We start from the raw sequence: 24,000 nt of genomic DNA, 5'->3' as shown, positions 1-24,000 counted from the left end.
AGAGTACAGAGAACCTTTTCTTCTAAGACATGCTGAATTTTTATTCTCCTACACATCACATCTTCAACTATTTGAAACAAGTACTATGTCGTGAGGGGTCCATGCAGAGGCTCTAATCTTCAACACGTACACGGGTATGGACACACACGCTCTCTGTACCTAAAAGACTCACACACCCCGCCGTACAAAAAAACACTATCCCCGTGTACAAACATACACACATGCCAGCCATCACACATACACAGGCTCACATGCATCCTGCATATAATCTGTCTGTTTCACGCAGTAGTGAGTTACAGTATCCTTCAGCTCCGGGTAGAAGTTGCGCGTAGGCACAGATCTACGATCAGCTTATCGCCCCCAAATCCTATTGTTAACCATAAGGAGGGGGACATGAAAAACTGATGTTAGATCAGTGTCTAGGGGAGCAACTCCATCCTTTTCCTACCTTTCACTCGCAGGTAGAAAAGGAGTGTTAGCAGCATCCCTCCTTTCTCTGACGGCAGCAGTATCATCCGCTCCCTCTCTTTACATCCCGGCTTTCCTCTCCTCCTCCTCCTATTCCTCCTCCTCTTTCTTCCTCCGACACTGTTCTCCTCCTGTCTCTCTCTCTCTCCCCACTCCCTCCTCCCCCGTTACCCACGAGGTTGCTTCTCAGCAGCCGTCTTTCTCTCTCTCTCTCGCTCGCTCACACACATACACCCCACCAGCTGCCCCCTCCGCCCTCCAGGCATAGCCAATGGTAACCCAGTACATTCCTACTCCCTAGTCTTTGGATACGGAGTCTAAAATGTAATACAGTAAAAAACAGTTCCCACCAGGGTGCAGTTACCAAACTCACCCACATGATGGCAGAGCTAGCTGTGGGTTTGACACCATCATTTGCACTGAATACATTTCCACCTTTAAATTTAAACATCAGTTTCTATTTTTAGACTAGATGCTGAAGCTCAGACGAGAGCAGAGGTGGATGAGAACAGAGGAGAGCGGAGGAGGTGGAGGAGAGCATAGGAGGTGGAGGAGAGCATAGGAGGTGTAGGAGGCGTAGGAGGTGGATGAGAACAGAGGAGAGCGGAGGAGATCATGGGAGGTGGATGAGAACAGAGGAGAGCGGAGGAGAGTGTAGGAGGTGGAGGAGAGCGGAGGAGGCGGAAGAGGTGGATGAGAACGGAGCAGAGCGGAGGAGGTGGAGGAGAGCGGAGGAGGGCAGAGGAGGCGGAGGAGAGCAGAGGAGGCGGAGGAGAGCAGAGGAGGTGGAGAGCGAAAGTGTGAGCGAAATGGAGTGGAGAGCGAAATGCACGTGCTTCTACACCTGCATTGCTTGCTGTTTTAGGCTGGGTTTCTGTACAGCACTTTGAGATATCAGCTGATGTACGAAGGGCTATATAAATAAATTTGATTTGATTTGAAGTGGTGGAGGAGAGTGTAGGAGGCGGATGGATGAGAGCAGAGAACAGAGGAGGCGGACGGATGAGAGCGGAGGAGGCGGACGGATGAGAGCGGAGGTGGCGGAGGAGGAGAGCCAACGTGGCGGAGGAGGAGAGCCAACGTGGCGGAGGAGGAGAGCCAACGTGGCGGAGGAGGAGAGCCAACGTGGCGGAGGAGAGCCAGCGTGGCGGAGGAGGAGAGCCAGCGTGGCGGAGGAGGAGAGCGAACGAGGCGGAGGAGGAGAGCGAACGAGGCGGAGGAGGAGAGCGAACGTGGCGGAGGAGGAGAGCGAACGTGGCGGAGGAGGAGAGCAGAGGAGGCGGATGGATGAGAGCAGAGGAGGCGGATGGATGAGAGCAGAGGAGGCGGATGGATGAGAGCAGAGGAGGTGGAGGAGGAGAGCAGAGGAGGCGGAGGAGGAGAGCAGAGGAGGCGGAGGAGGAGAGCAGAGGAGGCGGAGGAGGCGAGCCAACGTGGCGGAGGAGGAGAGCCAACGTGGCGGAGGAGGAGAGCCAACGTGGCGGAGGAGGAGAGCCAACGTGGCGGAGGAGGAGAGCCAATGTGGCGGAGGAGGAGAGCCAACGTGGCGGAGGAGGAGAGCCAACGTGGCGGAGGAGGAGAGCCAACGTGGCGGAGGAGGAGAGCCAACGTGGCGGAGGAGGAGAGCGAACGTGGCGGAAGAGGAGAGCGGAGAGGCGGAGGAGGAGAGCCAACGTGGCGGAGGAGGAGAGCGAACGTGGCGGAAGAGGAGAGCGGAGAGGCGGAAGAGGAGAGCGGAGGAGGCGGAAGAGGAGAGCGAAAGTGGTGGAGGAGAAGAGCGGAGGAGGCGGAGAGCGAAAGTGGTGGAGGAGAGCGTAGGAGGTGGAGGAGGAGAATGAGAGTGGAGGACAGCGGAAGACGTGGAGGAGGTGGAGGAGGAAGAGGAGAGCAGAGGAGGAGAGCGGAGGAGGTGGAGGAGAGAGGAGGAGGAGAGCGGAGGAGAGCGGAGGAGGCGGGGGAGAGCGGAGGAGGCGGGGGAGAGCGGAGGAGAGCGGAGGAGGCGGGGGAGGCGGGGGAGGCGGGGGAGAGCGGAGGAGGTGGGGGAGAGCGGAGGAGGCGGGGGAGAGCGGAGGAGGCGGGGGAGAGCGGAGGAGGCGGGGGAGAGCGGAGGAGGCGGGGGGAGGAGGTGAGGAGAGTGAAAGTGGTGGAGGAGAGTGAAAGTGGTGGAGGAGAGTGAAAGTGGTGGAGGAGAGTGAAAGTGGTGGAGGAGAGTGAAAGTGGTGGAGGAGAGTGAAAGTGGTGGAGGAGAGTGAAAGTGGTGGAGGAGAGTGAAAGTGGTGGAGGCGGAGGAGGAGAGGAGGAGGTGGGGGAGAGCAGAGGAGGTGGAGGAGAGTGAAAGTGGTGGAGGCGGAGGAGGAGAGCAGAGGAGGAGAGCGGAGGAGCTGGAGAGAGGAGGAGGAGAGCGAAGGAGAGCGGAGGAGGTGGAGAGAGGAAGAGGAGAGCGGAGGAGGAGAGCGGAGGAGGTGGAGAGAGGAAAAGGAGAGCGGAGGGGGTGGAGGAGGAGGAGAGAGGAGGAGAGTGGAGGAGCCTTAAGCTTATGGTGTTCATGTCCTGTGTGGTGGCGCAATTGTTCTGGACCTAGATGCTATGGGTGTGCACTACTTTATACCTACTATACACACACACACACACACACATATTGTTACATACTGTATATGGAAGGATTTCAAAGTTATGACATTATTCCCACGCACCTGCAATGAATTAACTCAGTGCGAGCGCTTTTTTGAATATATGGAAAAATTAAAACAAGCGTAACACACGCAAAAAGTTCACACCTTACATGAGGAGCTAATGAAACACCATAAATTCCACCTTTGGCACCATAAAACCCTGTTACTGCAGATACTGTTACTGCTGCTGCCAGTAACAGTATCTACCAGCCAAGTATTTATTGTTTTGTATGCCAAGTAACAGTGAACCAGCTAATAATGTTGCAACAATGGGGAGGTTGTGCATTTTCCACATTCCTTCATACATTGTTTATTGCCGTCTCCCTGTCCGGTCCCACAGGCTTTATCAGAGCGGGTCTGAGGTGGATTGGGACCAGCAATCTGCTCCTTGGGCATTTCTAACACACAAACACACAGTTGAGAGGAGTACAGGGTCACGCTGCAGTGCTGCAGTGCTGTAGTGGGTCAGTGCAGTGCAGGGCCCCTGGATGGAGAGCATGTTGTGAGGTTAAGGGACTTGCTCAAAGGCCAAACGGTAGTGGATTGATATGAGGATATGAATCCAGTTGCCAGATCAATTTCCCCCTTTTTTTACCAGCACCCAGTCTAGGATTCGAACAGGTGACCTTTCGGCTACAGCCCCCCGGGCTAAAGACGGACTAGCCCATCTGGCATTTGCCAAACTTGCCCTATGTCCAGTCGGTCTCTGGAGCAGGGCTAAGGCACGTTACTTTATCAGCCTATCACTGAAGGAGACCTCTACCACAGCCCTACACAAACATGGACACCTATCTGAATATGGCCTTCACACCTTCTACATGAGCAAAGTGGAACCGATGGTGATGCTTTTGATGATATAACAAGAATGAACAGTAGAAGACATAGGAGTGCAACGCATTGCACCCAGTCTTGAGTTTTGGGCCATGACAGTTTGAGGCTTTTACTTGGGGAGGTAAATCTGATCCTAGACCTGCAGATAAGAAGCTAAGACCAGATCGGCAGTTGAGACTAACAGCGCCATTTTGTGATGTTCTAAACATGCTCTAAACATCAAGAACCCCCAAGTAGATCGCCATTGTCACATTATGTAGGAGTTGAACATTGCTAGCTCTCAATCCTGTTCTGTTTTTTTAAGCGAGAGAGAAGAGACCGACAGATAAAGTAATAGAAAGAGGGCCAAAAAAAATATAGGGGGCGGGTTAAAAAGAGGCAATCATCACATCCCCCAGCTTTACAATCCCCTGCCCACTGGAGATGTAGCCTAGCCCTAGCTAGTGCTATAGTCCCATTGTTGCTATTGAGCGTATGCTAACTAAGTGGTTCCCCAGTGGGGGCATTAACCAGTGGGCGAGCCAGGCCTTTGTGGATTAGCTACGCTGAACAGATGTGCCTCGCGGGCTAGCACCATTCACCAGAGGTCCAATCTGAGGGAGAAACATGAAATTCAGCGACCGCCTGGTCTGAACCACTTCAAATCCTGTCCCATCAGCTCCGAACAAGGTCAGCCCAGGCCTCATCCACAACATATGGGTCAGATACATAATTGAAGACAGAAAACGATACTAACGATAGTGGTGTGTGAAGTGAATTGCAGTCAGGCCAGATACGGCTATGAGGGTGAGACAAAATGAGGGCAGGCGATAGGTTGTTGAGTCTTTTCCTGGGTTGTTTTCTGGGTTATGGCCGTTCCACACGTTCCACTGATACCCAGCTTAGCGTTTCCCCTAGGCACCACCAGAGCTGAAGTCTGGCAAGCATCCCAGCAGCAGTCTGCGACAGGGCCTGAGCTATTTTTATGCCTGTCGGTTTTCTCGCTCTGTGTGTGTGTGTCTTGCACCTATGTGTCTCTTTTCCTTCCTCCTGCTCCTCCTATTCCCTGTTTCTTTCTCTGTCCCCTCTCTCACTGTCATTTTTGAGGGGAGTAAAAATCTCAATCTCACTTTTCATTATTGCATCAGCAAATCGACAGACTCCATAATCTCTGCCTCCGAGGCTTCAGAGGACATTGGAGCAGATGTGAGGAGAGAGAGAAGGCTTATACTGTATTGTAGATTAAGCTGAAACCATAATCTCTGCCATGACAGAACACAGCAGGGCATTTCTCACACTCTGCACTTGACCTCTGCTCAGCTGGGTTCTATTCATTATGAACATCGTAGCAAAACAATTTTGTCAAGGAAAAACGTAAACAAGCGTTTCTTCAGGTACTCCATCCCTGTTCCGGTACGTTTTCTTCCATTTCATTCCTAATGAATACAACCCTCTCTCTGACCCAGAATGTGTCAACTCCCCACCAACGAGCCATATCTCCCAGCCAAATCCCCTTCCTCCCTCCCTTCCTAAATCATGCACACTTCTTGAAATTATAGTGATGGATAGACTGGGTGAGGGAAAGATAAAAAATCTGCCAACCTGCAAGTCTTCCTCAGCCAGTTAGTTTATTGCCCTCCTAAATCGCATCCTCCCAGCAGTCAAAATATCCACACTAAAAAGGTCCCACCGAAAACTGTTTACCACACTGCACAATGACTACATCACAGAGATAAATGAATATAGGAGTGGAAAACTAGAAATAAAAAAGGAGAGGTGTGTAAAAGAACATTTGAGTTAGCTATACAGATGGTTCTGGTTCAGCCAAACACAGGCCTACAGTATCTGAGTCCTTCGACAGTGGCAAGTAGGACACCATCCTACAAGAATATCTGAGACATGGGAGTATTTTCTTTTCACTAACAAGACTGATGCTAGGACTTGAGAGAGGCTGATGCTAATGCTATGGGCTATGCTACGCTAACAAAGAACTCTTACAGAGCTTACCGACCAAAAGGATTTTGCTAATAAAGTTAGCATACACTTAAGGACTGTACAGACAGGCACTCATATCTTTACGCAGTAACTGAGTCCTCCTACAATGACAAGTAGGCTATCATCCTGCCATTATAGCAGTATCTGACAGTTGAATTTAATCAATCATCCGGCTCAGAGAGGGAGAGAGAAAAACAGAGAGAGGGGTCATTCTCATTAGAAGGTAATGATGTAGGGGCGACAGGCCTATACACGGCATTACATAATGAATGGACATGCTGAGGCACAAAACAAGGTACATGGGAGAGAGATGTATGGCTAGGCAGTTAAAGTGCATGGGAAAATGACTCAGAATGACCTTCCCTCCCAGAGCGTTGTGCTAAATGCAGAGAGCAGCGTTGCATCGAGTGAGCTACTGGTGCGCATGGTGTTAGCATTTAGCATCACAATTAGCATGGTGTGGTAAACGATTTGGCGGCAGGTCAAAAAGAGGAAGGGACCCAATGTGTGATACAGGATCAGACAGCTCACGTGTAATGACATTACAACCAAGAGAGTAGCCATCTGAGCCTTTTCTATCATCAGATAGGAACGCTTCACACACGATGCCGCAACTATTGATTTATGGCCTCGTCCGTGTACGCGCACACACCCACCCACTGTGACACACTGACTCAGTCTCCGGGGGATGGGTTTCATCTGCAAGTCAGCTGAATCATTCAAGCCGTTATAGACTAGTGTCAGCAGCAGTCTGAGTGGCAGGGAATGAATGGGGAAAGTGTATGTATGTGCGTGTGTCTGTGTAGCGTGTGTCTGTGTCTGGACCTGGCCTACAATGTGCAGGGCTACTGTGATGTGAATATGTATGTTAGGCATGTATATGTGAATATGACCTTGGTTAAATTGTATTCTCAAACATTACAGCAATCCTACTTTGATTGAGAGGTATATATTTTTACATGAATATATTCCTGAGTGGCGCAGTGGTCTAAGGCACTGCATCGCAGTGCTAGCTGTGCCACTAGAGATCCTGGTTTGAGTCCGGGCTCTGTCGCAGCCGGCGGCGACCGGGAGACCCATTGGGCGGTGCACAATTGGCCCAGCGTCATCCTGGTTAGGGGAGGGTTTGGCCGATCGCGCTCTAGCATCTCATGTGGCGGGCCGGGGGACAATACACACTGACACGGTCGCCAGGTGTACGGTGGTTCCTCTGACACATTGGTGCAGCTGGCTCCCGGGTTAAGCGGGCATTGTGTCAAGAAGCAGTGCGGCTCGGCGGGGTTGTGTTTTACGGAGGACGCACGGCTCTTAACCTTCGCCTCTCCCGAGTCCGTACGGGAGTTGCAGCGATGAGACAATTGGATACCACGAAAAAGGGGTAAAAAGTACAATTTTAAATTAGTATATCTTCATTCAGATGAGTTACAGTTTTCTAGATTTGTGTTTGTGTATAAAAGATGGCAATAGTATGTGTTTGGCCACTGTATGGCCTGATCTCACATAGTTTTTCAGTGAAGACTAGTATATATGCTCAAGGGTGTTTGGAGCTCTGTAACATAAACTATACATTACAATTAACTTGTTATATATTGCAGGTACTAAAATAGGTTCATCAGTATAGGCTAGCCATAAGGAAAGGCTCACAGGTGTGGAAAAATAGATATCCCCTTGGTAACTTCCCTGTCCCTACTTGCATCTATTCTATTCAACTCTATTTTTTTTTTACATCTATGCAACACTTCACACACTCCAATGTGGAATTTGTGTTTGACTAATTTCTTTTTCATTGCCAGGTAAAACATGATAGCTCAGGACATAATGTGAAGAATGTTTCCAGAATGTCAAAGTATTTTTTTGTTTTAAAATGTAACCTTTATTTAACTTGGCAAGTCAGTTGAGAACAAAATCTGATTTACAATGACGGCCTACCCCGGCCAAACCCAGATGACACTAGGTTGCGTCGCCCTATGGGACATCACAGCCGGATGTGATGCAGCCTGGATTTGAACCAGGGACTGCAGTGCCTTAGACCACTGCGCCACTCAGGAGCCCAAGTACGACGAGTATGTTTTCAATTAAGAATCGTCTGGTTGAGGTTCTCATTTACAACTGCGGTGCAGCAAAGCAGTGCTACAAAAACAACAACAGAGTTACACAAACGTACAGTCAATAACACAAAATCAAATAAAAACAGAAAAATCTATGTACAATGTGTGCAAATGTAGAAGAGTAGGGAGATAAGGCAATAAATAGGCCGTAGAGGCAAAAATAATTACAATTTAGCATTAATACTGGAGTGATAGATGTGCAGATGATGATGTGCAAGTAGAGATACTGGGGTGCAAAAGAGCAAGAGGGTAAGTAATAATATGGGTATGAGGTATTCGGGTGATCACTTGGAGTGATGTCAGATGTCAAAGAAAAAGTGGCATTGCCTCGACAGATTTTACTTTCTTTCTTGTCACACGTGCGCATTTGCCTTCCACAAAGGGTAATTCTGGTCAGTATAAGAGAGCCCAGTGTGCTAACGAGAGAACAATGGAGCTGCACTGTACCAGAGCTACTGATATCTAGGCTAACAGCTACACTAACAAGGCTATCTATCTCTCCTACTGCTGTACTGTCCCACTGACAGACCTACTGACAGCTAGGCTAACAGAGGTAATGGACCAGTGCTGTCCCACTGAGAACAACTGACAGCTAGGCTAACAGAGGTAATGGACCAGTGCTGTCCCACTGAGAACAACCGACAGCTAGGCTAACAGAGGTAATGGACCAGTGCTGTCCCACTGAGAACAACTGACAGCTAGGCTAACAGAGGTAATGGACCAGTGCTGTCCCACTGACAGACCTACTGACAGCTAGGCTAACAGAGGTAATGGACCAGTGCTGTCCCACTGACAGACCTACTGACAGCTAGGCTAACAGAGGTAATGGACCAGTGCTGTCCTACTGACAGACCTACTGACAGCTAGGCTAACAGAGGTAATGGACCAGTGCTGTCCTACTGACAGACCTACTGACAGCTAGGCTAACAGAGGTAATGGACCAGTGCTGCCCCACTAACAGAGCAACTGCTAGGCTAACAGGGCTATTTCTATTATACCTTTATTTGACCTTTCGTTTAGCAGGGAGTCTCATTGAGACCAAGGTCTCTTTTACAAGGGAGCCCTGCATCTCACAAATACACAATTATTCTAACTTGACTACGGCTTCAGTCAGGCCTATAGCTTGCCAGAAGGATTTATCGCCAAGATGGGACTGGGAAATGGTGTTTTCACCAACAGCCTAACATTATAAGACTTAGGAGGAGTAGATGCTAATGCTATGCTAACAAAGCTACACTAACAGCGCCATCTTTACCAACCAATAGGATTTTGCTAGTAAAGCTAGCATACACTAAGGGCCTTTTCAGACAACGGACAGGGACAGAGACTGATACATATGCACACATGAATATCTTGCATCCTTCTTTGTCTGTGCAGGCCCTAGACTAGATCTACTAACAAAGATACCCAGGCAGACTCTGACCAATGCTACTACTGCATCACAGTCTGCAGGACAGGGCAGGAGGAACCATTTCTACTTCTACCAAAAGGGTGTTGGACATGTGGGAGTGCTGCAGAACATTACCTCACACTACATGACTCAAATTTATGTAAAATATATATCACGATATTATCGGTGTCTCTTCTTCCCTCCCCTCTCCAATGTTGCTAACAGGCTAGATTGAATATTGCAATGTGAAGTTGTAGGGAAAGTACACACTGTTGTGCAGCACTGTACTGAAATGTTTAATTCAGCCTTTACCGTTTAGTAACATTGTTAGACAGTTATTGTCTAACCGGTGGAAAGTCACCACATCAAGTGAAATCACCATATCTAAACCGTGTAGAGTACGCACATGGCTCGTATTCACAAAGCGCATCATAGTAGGAGTTTCCCATTTTAGATCGGAATGAATCAGATTACATGAACACAGAGGACCTGATCCTAGATCAACAATCCTATTGCCTGGCCTCTCAAAAACATATTGGAGCTCTGGGTGTTTCTCTCCACTAGAGGGAGATCATAAATAATAGGCAACCTTAACCACAACAGGGGTGGCCAACCCTTCTCCCGGAGAGCTACTGGCTGTGCAGGCTTTTGCTCAAAGCCTGATCCAACACACCTGATTCAACTAATCAGCTGAATCGGTGGTGTCTGAGCAGGGCTGGGACAAAAGCCTGCACACTTATTGCTCTCATGGACGAAGGGATGGTCAGCCCTGCCTTAAAAGTCCAACCTCTACCCCCAAGCCATAAAACAGCTGAACAATTAATTAACCACCTGGACTATTTGCATTGACCCCCCCACCCCCCTTTGTTTTTACACTGCTGCTTCTCACTGTGTGTTATCTATGCATAGACACTTTACCCCTACCTACATGTACATATAAAACTGCATTGTTGGTTAAGGGCTTGTAACGTAAGCATTTCACACTAAGGTGTACACCTGCTATATTTGGCGCATGTGACAAATAGCATTTTATTTGAACACCGTAATATGACAACTAATGTTACTCAACTACAGTTATGAAACACAAAATGATAAATATTAGCATCCTAGCTTGTTTTTGTCAAGGGATCACAGCGAGGTTCTTCCGTATCATGGAAGTTGTCATAAATAACAAGGAAGTGAAACTTCTGTAATTTCTGAGAAAAAAAAAAGTGCTGAATCACAACAAGCCACATCAACTGATTAGCTCACCTTGTCACAGGGAGCTCAAATTAAATATTTTATTTCTCGCTCCTTCTCCATGACATAATCCTGGCTAACGCTGAGTGGCCTTCACAGAGCACACCTATTCGCTCACTGGTACACGCAGGGCACATAGCTTTCTGATCGCTTGCGATTGCAATGCTAATACCCTCAGAGGCCTGGCTCAAATGCAGTGCCTCATCAAAATGAACACGGGCTGATTTCCTTCTCCCTCTTGATTCCCTTTCTCTTTCAATCAATGTATTTCTGTATTTCTCTCTAATCCATGCTATCGGGATCCTTAGGACGTCCCTACCCCATTGACGTTGACATTTCAAAGGGTTATGGCAAGGGTTAGGGTTATGGTAGGGGTTAAGGTTAGAGTTTAGGTTAGGGACATCCCACGGATTCGGGTAGCACTAACCCTTTCTCTCTTTCTCTCTCTCGTCGGTCTCGCCCTGTGCGTCCACATTGGTAAGTAAGTCATCATTGGTACACTGGCTTCCAGGCTTTGACAGCAACTCCCGTTCTCTCATGCGTGAAGGGCCCACACCAACACACAGACACGCTCACTCGCTGAGGCTTAAGGATGGACCAATGAGCGAGACACCTCCACAGCACTTGGCCCCTCACACTTATTCCCTGGCTACAGCAAAGGCTCTTGGAATATCGCTTAAGCCCTAGGGTGGAGTCTGTCTAAGCAGAGAGAGAGAGATAGATAAGAAGGAGAGTTCGAGAGAGCAAGGGCAAGAGAAGGTGAGTCAAATGTCATGGCATGCTCTCGTAACAGCAGACGGTAGGCCTACATCAGCTAGCTACATCCTCAGAGCTATGATTGTCTTGGCACCATCATGACACAATATTTTTTTTAAATCAGACCAGAAAGAAAAACGCTTAACAAGCTATTATTTCTTAGTGAAATAAATGTGTCACAGGTTGTGGAATAAATCTCAGTCCCATGTTCTCCTATGGGTATAAAAACACACTTAGACATAACCAACAGCCCTTCCCCCTTCTGACCTGCTTTGACCCCACTTTGTCACATGCCGGCAGCAGTGACAGCTAGGTCACACCAGTCAGCCAGTTCCACTGTGTCACCCATGAACCTGCACTCCCACCCAGCTACACTGCAGCCTATGAGTCAGACCACACAGACACGCCACTGAAGCTAAGCAGAGCTGGGTCTGTTTAGTGCTTGGATAGAAGACCAAAAAGGTTCATGGTAATGACTATGCCATGTATAGCTGGTGCGGGTCATACAGGATAGAATGTGAGGAGGGAGGAAAATCCCCTCCCACACACACACACACAAACACTATGTTAGAGGCTCCAGAGTTCATTGAGGCAACACTGAAGCCCGCAGAAGAGCTACAGTGGTCCAAAAATTGCTGCAATACAACAGAAGCATGTAAAAAGTGAGTCTCGTTTTTCTCTACAGTACCTTCAGACCCCTTGACTTTTCACACATTTTGTTAGGTTGTAACCTAATTCCAAAATTGATTAAATTGTTTTTGTTCCTCATCAATCCACACACAATACCCCATTATGACAAAGCAACAACAAGTTTTTGGAAGTATTCAGACCCTTTACTTATTATTTTGTTGAAGCACCTTTGGCAACGATTAACAGCTTTGAGTCTTCTTGGGTATGACACTACAAGCTTGGCACAACTGTATTTGGGGAGTTTTTCCCATTCTTCTCTGCAGATCCTCTCAAGCTCTGTCAGGTTGGATGGGGAGCATCGGGTTCAAGTCCGGGCTCTGTCTGGGCCACTCAAGGACATTCAGAGACTTGTCCTGAAGCCACTCCTGTGTTGTCTTGGCTGTGTGCTTAGGGTCGTTGTCCTGTTGGAAGTCGAACCGTCGGCCCGGTCTGAGGTCCTGAACGCTCTGGAGTAGGTTTTCATCAAGGATGTCTCCATTCATTTTTGCCTCTATACTGACTAGTCTCCCAGTCCCTGCCTCTGAAAAACATCAACACAGCATGAGGCTACCATCACCATGCTTCACCGTAGGGATGGTGCCAGGTTTCCTCCAGACGTGACACTTGGTATTCAGGCCAAATCTTGTTTCTCATGGTCGGAGAGTCTTTAAATTCCTTTTTGCAAACTCCAAGAGGGCTGTCATGTGCCTTTTACTGAGGAGTGGCTTCCGTCGGGTCACTACCATAAAGGCCTGATTGGTGGAGTGCTGCAGAGATAGTTGTCCTTCTTGAAGGTTCTCCCATCACCTCTATGACCAAGAACCTTCTCCCCCAATTGCTCAGTTTGGATGGGCGGCCAGCTCTAGGAAGAGTCTTGGTGGTTCCAAACTCCTTCCATTGAAGAATGATGAGGCCACTGTGTTCTTGGGTACTTTCAATGCTGCAGAAATGATTTGGTACCCTTCCCCAGATCTGTGCCTCGACACAATCCTGTCTCGGAACTCTACGGACAATTCCTTTGCCCTCATGGCTTGGTTTTTGCTCTAACATGCACTGTCAACTGTGGGACCTTTCATATACAGGTGTGTTTGCCTTTCCAAATCATGTCCAATCAATTGAATTTACCACAGGTGGACTCCAGTCAAGTTGTAGAAACATCTCAAGGATGATCAATGGAAACAGGATGCGCCTGGGCTCAATTTCGAGTCTCATAAGCGAAGGGTCTGAATATTTATGTAAATAAGGTATTTCTGTTTTAATTTGTTTGCCTTGTCATTATGGGTATTGTGATGTCATTATGGTGTGTAGATTACTGAGGATTTGTTTATTTAATCAATTTTAGAACAAGGCTGTAACTTAACAAAAATGGGTAAAAAGTCAAGGGGTCTGAATACTTTCCGAATGCACTGTATGTGTTCACATGAGACCTCCAGAGGAACTCAATGCTGAAGGAAGGTGATGTTATATAGGAACCAGTGGGGGAACTCTTTGTCCAGGTCAATTACCCAAATATAATGGCATTGTAACCAGTCCCCAAATTAATTCCAAAGTCAGAAGATGTGACAGATCAACCTGCATCCAACTTTATCCTACACTTTTTCCTTGCCCTGATTCCTAGACCTTTATTGTCATCCCATCATACAACATATGTCACCATGTCGACACATTTGAAATGGAGAGAGTTATCAAGGTCATCACTAAACGGCCATGTCAGAGAGGACAATAGCAGCAATGTAGAAAATAAGTGAAATCAGGGCTCGGATGCTTTATGAATACAGGCCCAGGATTCCCCTTATTAAAAGTGTTCCTGACTTGTGCCGAGGAGGTCCAAGGCATCATTTACTGTAGAACGCCTCGCCGCTATCACTCCTGTTGTCATAAAGGTTCATATCCACAGGCCTAATTGCATGTGATAAGGAGAGAAAAGTGAGCTAAAGGCCAGGTACATGCAGCTAAAGGCTAACTAGCACAGTCTGCTCTCTGACTAAGGTGTGTGTGTGTGTGTGTGTGTGTGTGTGTGTGTGTGTGTGTGAGAGAGCACACCTGCCTGCCTGCACACAATCAGTCAGGTGTTGATCGGTGCTTGTGCTTGATGGTGCTTTACTGGATCCAAAGGGCAGGCCGCACCACTCCACTCGCTTGTTTCAAGGAGCACTTTCCGAGACGAGGCCAAACTGGACTGTGTTTTTCTCCTCTCACCCAGGGGTGTCCTGTCAAATCGACTGCCTGTAACTAGATTACGAAAACTCATTGTACTGTCTGGGATAGTTTCACAATATTGAATTCTCTCCAGAAATGGAGAGCAAAGTTAGACGGCCTCACCATTACTTGCCAGAATGATACTCCAGTATTATTTCCTTGTGTGTGAATATGTCTGAACAGAGACAAGAGCATGGTAACCACATAATTAAAATAACAGTGGCGGCAAAATTTGCCAAAACCCACCACCACAGTTTACAAACAATCGAGTGTGGTGAAATGCACTTTTGACTAGACACTAAAATCACAGATTGTCCCTTTAAGATGACAGAAACAGCATAATTAACGCATCAACACGACCGCCCACAGAGTTCTAACACCTGTGTGTGATCCTGTGGAAAACAGAGCTTGAGGGACGCTGCTGCATTAGCATTTAAGCTAAATATAATTTACATTTATCTCCTCTACATCTGTCTCCTGTGGATGGCTATGACTCAGGGGGTGGAAATGTGCCCTGTGAAGCGAAGCAAAGGCGATGTTAAAAAATGAATCACCAGAGAGAGCACAGGCAAGGCAGGCAGGCCTATGGAGTGTGAAGTGAGAAGCATGGTAGGTAGATGATGTGTGATTCAGACCGTTCACACCAATATAGCAGATTAGAGGATCGGTGTTGAGGTCAAAATAACGCCAGGACAAAGGTAATATTATTATTATTCAATAGAACCCTCTCACTTTTTGTTAGGAATCATCATAAAGAGAGTTGAGAGCAGAGAGAAATAGGTGGCCTTGCAGTGGAATGGCATCCGCATTCAATCAAGGGCTGTTTCCATTTAATCAAGCCAAACTTGAAGCGGGTAGTGTGTAGGAGTTCAGTGTAATGTGATTGAAAGGCAAAGTCCTTCGAACTGTTGACCTCTTCAATAGAGTGACTCACTATTTCACCACTGTACACTGTTTTTTTGTTCCCTCCCATTACACCCACTTAATGGACTGTGGCTTAACATGTAAAGGGCTCTGGCTGTAGGTGTCTTAACATGTAAAGGGCTCTGGCTGTAGGTGTCTTAACATGTAAAGGGCTCTGGCTGTAGGTGGCTTAACATGTAAAGGGCTCTGGCTGTAAGTGGCTTAACATGTAAAGGGCTCTGGCTGTAGGTGGCTTAACATGTAAATGGCTCTGGCTGTAGGTGGCTTAACATGTAAAGGGCTCTGGCTGTAAGTGGCTTAACATGTAAAGGGCTCTGGCTGTAAGTGGCTTAACATGTAAAGGGCTCTGGCTGTAAGTGGCTTAACATGTAAAGGGCTCTGGCTGTAAGTGGCTTAACATGTAAAGGGCTCTGGCTGTAGGTGGCTTAACATGTAAATGGCTCTGGCTGTAAGTGGCTTAACATGTAAAGGGCTCTGGCTGTAAGTGGCTTAACATGTAAAGGGCTCTGGCTGTAGGTGGCTTAACATGTAAAGGGCTCTGGCTGTAGGTGGCTTAACATGTAAAGGGCTCTGGCTGTAGGTGTCTTAACATGTAAATGGCTCTGGCTGTAAGTGGCTTAACATGTAAAGGGCTCTGGCTGTAAGTGGCTTAACATGTAAATGGCTCTGGCTGTAGGTGGCTTAACATGTAAATGGCTCTGGCTGTAAGTGGCTTAACATGTAAATGGCTCTGGCTGTAAGTGGCTTAACATGTAAATGGCTCTGGCTGTAGGTGGCTTAACATGTAAATGGCTCTGGCTGTAGGTGTCTTAACATGTAAATGGCTCTGGCTGTAGGTGGCTTAACATGTAAAGGGCTCTGGCTGTAGGTGGCTTAACATGTAAAGGGCTCTGGCTGTAAGTGGCTTAACATGTAAAGGGCTCTGGCTGTAGGTGGCTTAACATGTAAAGGGCTCTGGCTGTAGGTGGCTTAACATGTAAAGGGCTCTGGCTGTAGGTGTCTTAACATGTAAATGGCTCTGGCTGTAAGTGGCTTAACATGTAAAGGGCTCTGGCTGTAGGTGGCTTAACATGTAAAGGGCTCTGGCTGTAAGTGGCTTAACATGTAAATGGCTCTGGCTGTAAGTGGCTTAACATGTAAATGGCTCTGGCTGTAGGTGTCTTAACATGTAAAGGGCTCTGGCTGTAGGTGTCTTAACATGTAAATGGCTCTGGCTGTAGGTGGCTTAACATGTAAAGGGCTCTGGCTGTAGGTGGCTTAACATGTAAAGGGCTCTGGCTGTAAGTGGCTTAACATGTAAAGGGCTCTGGCTGTAGGTGGCTTAACATGTAAAGGGCTCTGGCTGTAAGTGGCTTAACATGTAAAGGGCTCTGGCTGTAAGTGGCTTAACATGTAAAGGGCTCTGGCTGTAAGTGGCTTAACATGTAAAGGGCTCTGGCTGTAAGTGGCTTAACATGTAAAGGGCTCTGGCTGTAAGTGCATGCATTTGCTAAATGAGACGACTACTAGCCATGGAAGGAATGAAGGGCTACTAGCTAGCAACGCAATGGGCTGCTGAAAGTAATTGGGTTGTATGAAGGAAAGGCCTGGTGGTACCAACCCACTATCATTTCAACATGGATAATTGAGTAATATTTGGTTGAGTCGTTGATCAATGAGATTGCAAACCTATATTCAGAACTCAAAAATACAGTCAAAAATGTGTTGAATTTCCAATGTGTTATCACTATGCCTTCAACCATCTAAAAGGACAACCAAATTCCAATGGGAATCCAATGGCATGTGTTAATTTATACAACAATTTAATGTGATTTCACTCTGCTTCATCTAATAGCAGAACCAAATTACCTGGATTACAGAAATTACATAAAAAATGTATTGTTACAATAACCTCAATGTGGCCATGGATGTGTTACTCATTTTAAGGTTGAATGTTACATTAGTTTGTAAGATAGCCTTAACTTTAGGCTATTTACTGTACTATAAAAGCAATATTGAAGTGTTTAGTTGACAATGCAACCAAATATCAACACTATTTTGATCGTTCCATCTGATCTACCACTGGCTTAATGCCATTCCATAACTTATTTTTGGTTGAGTTGGAGACATGAATCCAACATATTGAAGTGTTTAGTTGACAATGCAACCAAATATCAACACTATTTTGATCGTTCCATCTGATCTACCACTGGCTTAATGCCATTCTATAACTTATTTTTGGTTGAGTTGGAGACATGAATCCAACATATAATTTGTTAACTTGTTGACAAGTTAATAGGCTATTTATTGTGTTTTAAAAGTGATATTGAATTGTGTTTGGTTGTCAATGCAATCTAAGGAGATTTATCTTCTGCTTGGATAGTTCCATCTGTTCCACTGACTTAGTCTGGCTTTAATTCCAGTTTATCAACAAAATAATATTTGAAATGTTGGTCTCCATCTCAACCAAAAATCAAAGTTTTAGAACAGGACTAAATTAAATCAAACTTTAAATGCACTTTAAATAAAGTTTGATTTGATTTTAGTCCTGTTCTTAAACTTTTGGTTGAGATGGTGATGTGAATCCATCATATCATTTATTCATCTGTAGTCTAACTGGAATAAAAGCCAGTCTAGGTCTGTGGCACAGATGGAACTATCCAAACAGAAGATACATCTCCTTCAAATGTTGATATTTGGTTTCATCGACAACCAAACACAATTCATTATCACTAAACATCATTACATTTGAAAATCAAACAGAGGTTGAAATCCTAGGCCTATTGTACTGTCTTGAATTCTGGATTGAAGTCTAAACAATTACTGTTGATGACTTTGCAAAGCCTAAATAGTGTAGGCTTAAATAGCATCATTGATGATTGATAAAGTATGGTCACATTTAATTTGGACTTGGCTTGTCTTAAACCTTAGATGGGAGACCAAGAGGTAGTTGGAGATTCATCAATTATCTAGTAGGTCCTAACCAGCCTATTGGGTTTTGTCTGATAGTGGATATAGCCGTTGAAAAGCTGACGTTGTTTTAAAAAAAAGGTACAAATTCAATGTTTTATACATGTTGAAATTTGGTTAGCATGTTTACTTTTTTCCAAATCTAATGTATTTTCCACATCACAATATGTTGATGATTTACGTTGAATCAACAGTGATTCAACCAATTTGTGCCCAGTAGAAACCTCTCCCCCACTGTCAGAGAGAAAAGTCCCCAGTTAAGCCTCTCATGCACCTGACCTCCTAGACACCCTATTGGGAGGAGAGAGACTCTCTGTGTATGAGGATGGGAGTGGTGTCTGCTCTACTGTGTGTGTGTGTGTGTCCCCAATTAAGCTGTGCTAGGGAGGAGGGGAGAAGCGAGTGGGGTGACCTCGACAGAGAAATTGAGTGAATTACCCAGTGTTTCTTAAAGGAGGAATCGTATGAAACAATGTGCTCATTGAGGGGAAATGATAGAGAAGATGATGATGATGTTACTTGTCCGGTAATAGTTCAGACTAGCAGCACAGCTTCTGTAAATCCTTTACAACCCCCTTTGCTTATACGTATGCATACCAGGGTTGGGGGCAATTACTTTCCAATTCAGTCAAGTTAGATAATTAACTCAAATTCAAATTAAACATTTTATCAATGAGTCTCTATGAAAATAACGTGGAAATGACTGAATGGAAATGGAATTGACCCCAACTCTAATGCATACAGTGTCTTCAGAAAGTATTCAGACGCCTTGACTTTTTACCCATTTTGTTACGTTACAGCCTTATTCTAAAAATGATTAAATAAAAACAAATCCTCAGCAATCTACACACAATACCCCATAACGAGAAAGTGAAAACAGGTTTTTAGAAATGTTTGCACATTTATTAAACATGAAGTATTCAGACCCTTTGCTGTTTCCAATGATCATCCTGGAGATGTTTCTACAACTTAATTGGATTCCACCTGTGGTAAATTCAATTGATTGGACACAGTGGCCTCCATTATTATTAAATGGAAGTTTGGAAGCACCTTTTCCTAGAGCTGGTCGCCCGGCAAAATTGAGCAATTGGGGGAGAAGGGCCTTGGTCAGGGAGGTGACCAAGAACCCCATGGTCACTCTGACAGAGCCCCAGAGTTCCTCTGTAGAGATGGGAGAACCTTCCAGAAGGACAACCATCTCTGCAGCACTCCACCAATCAGGCCTTTATGGTAGAGTGGCCAGATGGAAGCCACTCCTCAGTAAAATGCATACGACAGCCCGCTTGGAATTTGACAAAAGGCACCTAAAGACTCTCAGACCATGAGAAATAAAATTCTCTGTTCTGATGAAACCAAGAATTAACTCTTTGGCCTGAATGCCAAGCGTCACGTCTGGAGGAAACCTGGCACCATTCCTACGGTGAAGCATGGTGGTGGCAGAATCATGCTGTGGGGATGTTTTTCTGCAGCAAGCACAGAGATTAGTCAGGATCGAAGGATCGGCGCAAAGTACAGAGAGCTTTGATGAAAATCTGCTCCAGAGCTCTCAGGACCTCAGACTGGGGCGGTTCACCTTCCAACAGGACAACGACCTGCACACAGCCAAGACAATGCAGGAGTGGCTTCGGGACAAGTCTCTGAATGTCCTTGAGTGGCCCAGCCAGAGCCCGGACTTAAACATGATCTAACATCTCTGGAGAGACCTGAAAATAGCTGTGCAGCAACGCTCCCCATCAACCTGACAGAGCTTGAGAGGATCTGCAGAGAAGAATGGGAGAAACTGCCCAAATACAGGTGTGCTAAGCTTGTAGCATCATACCCAAGAAGACTCGATGCTGTAATAGCTGCCAAAGGTGCTTCAACAAAGTACTGAGTAAAGGGTACTGAATACAAACATTTCTAAAAACCTGTTTTAGCTTCGTCATTATGGGGTATTGTGTATAGATTGATGAGAAAATTGTTTATTTAATCAATTTTCGAATAAGGCTGTAACGTAACAAAATGTGGAAAAAGTCAAGGGGTCTGAATACTTTCCTTCAACACTACCCAACCATATAAAATACATATCTAACTATGGGTTGCCCTACTCTGCTCCTGGTGCATGGAAGAGACAGTTCACATGCCTAGTCTTGAACCTAAAACATACTTAGTGAATTGTTCCTCTTTCGCGTAATTTTGTCCTTGTTGGGTGTCGGAGTTAGGCGATCTATCAGAGTTTCAAAGGTAATCCCAGGAACACTCTGGAGTGTCTTCGATTGGTGTGATAATCACAGTGATAGGCTGCTTTGTTGAAGAGAGTGAGATTGCATTAGAGATACACTGTAGCCTTACTAAGCGATTTAACCTTCTCCGTTCCTTTGCTCACTTCATACATCAGGGAATGTATTCATAAAGCGTCTCAGAGTAGGAGTGCTGATCTAGGATCAGGTCTCCCCTATTATTCATTCTCATTTAAAAGTCAAAACTGATCCCAGATCAGCACTCATACTCGGAGACACTTAAAATACAGGCTCCTGATATTAGCCCATTTAGATTTGTCTTTCTAAGATCAAAGCACACGTCTGCTCAGTTGGTCTACTCCCCACCAGATGTAAGGGTCCATTAATATTCAATAGGCTCTTTGGGGGGTGGCTTATATAATGGATTCCTGCTTAACCAAATATAGAGCAGCTGGATTATTGCTGTTTCAAATGTTCTCAATGTGTTTGAGACCAAATCACCTCTTAGCAGCTGAAATAATATCATCTTTCTGACCTCTCAGATTTGTGTTGAGGGTCCCACACGTGGCGTACGCAGGGATAAGCGAGGACTGTGTGTCTCCCCGCCTGGCTGCCTGTCTATTTTGAGATGGTTGTCTACTGCACATCCCCTACTGCTGCTTGGGGCGGTGTTCACTCTTGATCCAGTTTCCGAGTCACTTCATTGTAGCAATCACCAAGGAGAGACTGGACAGTAGAGGCTACTGCATGGGCCTCCGCAGAATCCTATGCAGTCCTTACAGACAGAGAAAGGGGGAGAATGACAAAGCGTGGGATAGACAGATAAAGAGAAAGATAGCCAAAAATAGAAGGAAAGAGCTACAGACAGTATTCTCCACTGTGTGAGAAGAGAAAAAAACGCTGCCCTGGACAAGAAACTAGGCCTGTTTGTGAAAAGAGAGTGAGCAGAGGAGAGGGTGATGGGCGTGGGAGAGGGAGAGGTGGAGAGCACAGTGCCAGTGTGGAGGTGCAGCTCACTCCTCCACTGACTAACACACAGCTACCATTTTCTCTCTTCAAAGGTCTGCTAACAATGTTCCTGTGTAATTCAACTACCTCACAGAAAAGTTAAAGTCCTCCATCAAACTTCCTTTACATACAGCTTCCGCTCCATAGCTAAAGCTGTGATTTGACGACAGTGAGTCACTTTGGATAAGAACATCCGCTACAACGGTTTAGAATCATATGTTGTAATGCTGCATAGCTTAATTCCTAAAACAAAGAATTCAATGAAATAGCCAAATGCATCTTCTATACACATATTTCATATAGTGAAGATAGCCTGCACTGTATTTCAATGTACATCTGCAACAAACCATTGGATAGCAAAGTGAAACCAAAACCAAACATGATGTATTCAGACCAATACAGTCATTATAAACAGGCTGAGACGTTCAAAGGCTTTGGAAGTCTTCCTTTGCCCTCAGTCTAGTCCAAAGGTAGAGTCCCGCCTATCCTTATCATGTCAAAGTCGCATCCTCGATCATCAAGGGACGCCATTTTAATCACGACTGCTCACTCGAGCATAAGCCTCTAACTACTAGGCAGACATTTATTCACAATTTGGGGGAAATATAGAACAAATAACAGCAGAAAGCTGTAGACAGAATTTTACAGTGAATTGACATCAGTAGCTAGGTTTCCACAATACCCCATAATGATCAAGCGGAAACAGGTTATTAGAAGAAGAAAAATATATATATACACACACAGTTGAAGTCAGAAATCTACATACACCTTAGCCAAATACATTTAAACTCAGTTTTTCACAATTCCTGACATTTAATCCGGGTAAAAATTCCCTGTTTTAGGTCAGTTAGGATCACCACTTTATTTTAAGAATCTGAGGTGTGAGAATAATAGTAGAGAGAATTATTTATTTCAGCTTTTATTTCTTTCATCACATTCCCAAATGGGTCAGAAGTTTACATACACTCAATTAGTATTTGGTAGCATTGCCTTTAAATTGTTTAACTTGGGTCAAACATTTCAGGTAGCCTTCCACAAGCTTCCCACAATAAGTTGGGTGAATTTTGGCTCATTCCACCTGACAGAGCTGGTGTAACTGAGTCAGGTTTGTATGCCTCCTTGCTCGCACAGGCTTTTTCAGTTCTGCCCATACATTTTCTATAGGATTGGAGGTCAGGGCTTTGTGATGGCCACTCCAATACCTTGACTTTGTTGTCCTTAAGCCATTTTGCCACAACTTTGGAAGTATGCTTGGGGTCATTGCCATCTATTTTGTGAAATGCACCCGTACCTCCTGCAGCAAAGCACCCCCACAACAAGATGCTGCCAACCCCATGCTTCATGGTTGGGATGGTGTTCTTCGGCTTGCAAGCCTCCCCCTTTTTCCTCCACCATAACGATGGTCATTACGGCCAAACAGTTCTAGTTTTGTTTCATCAGACCAGAGAACATTTCTTCAAAAAGTACGATCTTTGTCCCCATGTGCAGTTGCAAATCGTAGTCTGGCTTTTTTATGGCGGTTTTGGAGCAGTGGCTTCTTCCTTGCTGAGCGGCCTTTCAGGTTATGTCGATATAGGACTCGTTTTACTGTGGATATAGATACTTTTGTATCTGTTTCCTCCAGCATCTTCACAAGGTCCTTTGCTGTTGTTCTGCAATTGATTTGCACTTTTCACACCAAAGTACGTTCATCTCTAGGAGACAGAACATGTCTCCTTCCTGAGCGGTATGACAGCTGCGTGGTCCCATGGTGTTTATACTTACGTACTATTGTTTGTACAGATAAATGTGGTACCTTCAGGCGTTTGGAAATTGCTCCCAAGGATGAACCAAACTTGTGGAGGACTACAATTTTTTTTCCTGAGGTCTTAGCTGATTTCTTTTGATTTTCCCATGATGTCAAGGAAAGAGGAAAGAGGCACTGAGTTTGAAGGTAGGCCTTGAAATACATCCACAGGTACACCTCCAATTGACTCAAATGATGTCAATTATCCTATCAGAAGCTTCTAAAGCCATGACATCATTTCCTGGAATTTTCCAAACTGTTTAAAGGCATTGGCAACTTAGAGTATGTAAACTTCTGACCCACTGGAATTGTGATACAGTGAATAATAATTGACAAAATCTGTCTGAACAATTGTCGGAAAAATTACTTGTGTCTTGCAGAAAGTAGATGTCCTAACCAACTTGCCAAAACTATAGTTTGTTAATTACAAGAAATTTGTGGAGTGATTGAAAAACAAGTTTTAATGACTCCAACCTAAGTGTATGTAAACTTCCGACTGTAAAACATTATTGAACTAGACAAATTCAAAACACAAACATGATATGAACATGAACACGTGAACAGAATTCACTAATATTAGGAAACTAATACATAGACATAATTACAAGACTAGAAAACAGCTCTTGACAAAAAAAGACTACAGACAGACATTTGGGGAAGCACATTATACCGCATTGATATTCTCATTCTCCTAGATATGGACATTATTGATCATTACCTTCTTGGCCAAGACCATTAAATATCATTCAATAGCAGAGCACCAAAACCATTCAAGACTATTAAATATCACTCAATAGCAGAGCACCAA

At 45.4% G+C, this 24,000-nt stretch overlaps 1 protein-coding gene across 2 annotated transcripts in view; it reads right to left on the bottom strand.

The window, feature by feature from the left end:
* The window catches only part of LOC112233897 (protein kinase C zeta type-like), a 151,640-nt gene that overhangs the window by 86,563 nt on the left and 41,077 nt on the right, over positions 1 to 24,000 (bottom strand). The window contains exon 1 of one of the 2 annotated variants that reach the window (XM_024401802.2): positions 449 to 613. The exons of the other annotated variant lie outside the window; for it this stretch is intronic. Coding sequence (XP_024257570.1) covers positions 449 to 515 — 67 coding nt within the window. The 5' untranslated portion in view covers positions 516 to 613. Of the gene's footprint in view, positions 1 to 448; positions 614 to 24,000 lie in introns of those variants that run through there. 2 annotated transcript variants of the gene reach the window in all.

Source organism: Oncorhynchus tshawytscha, linkage group LG22, assembly GCF_018296145.1.
Source record: "Oncorhynchus tshawytscha isolate Ot180627B linkage group LG22, Otsh_v2.0, whole genome shotgun sequence".
Lineage (NCBI taxonomy): Eukaryota > Metazoa > Chordata > Actinopteri > Salmoniformes > Salmonidae > Oncorhynchus > Oncorhynchus tshawytscha.
Note: the sequence above shows the minus strand (reverse complement) of the source record. Positions and strands in the feature narration are given on the sequence as shown.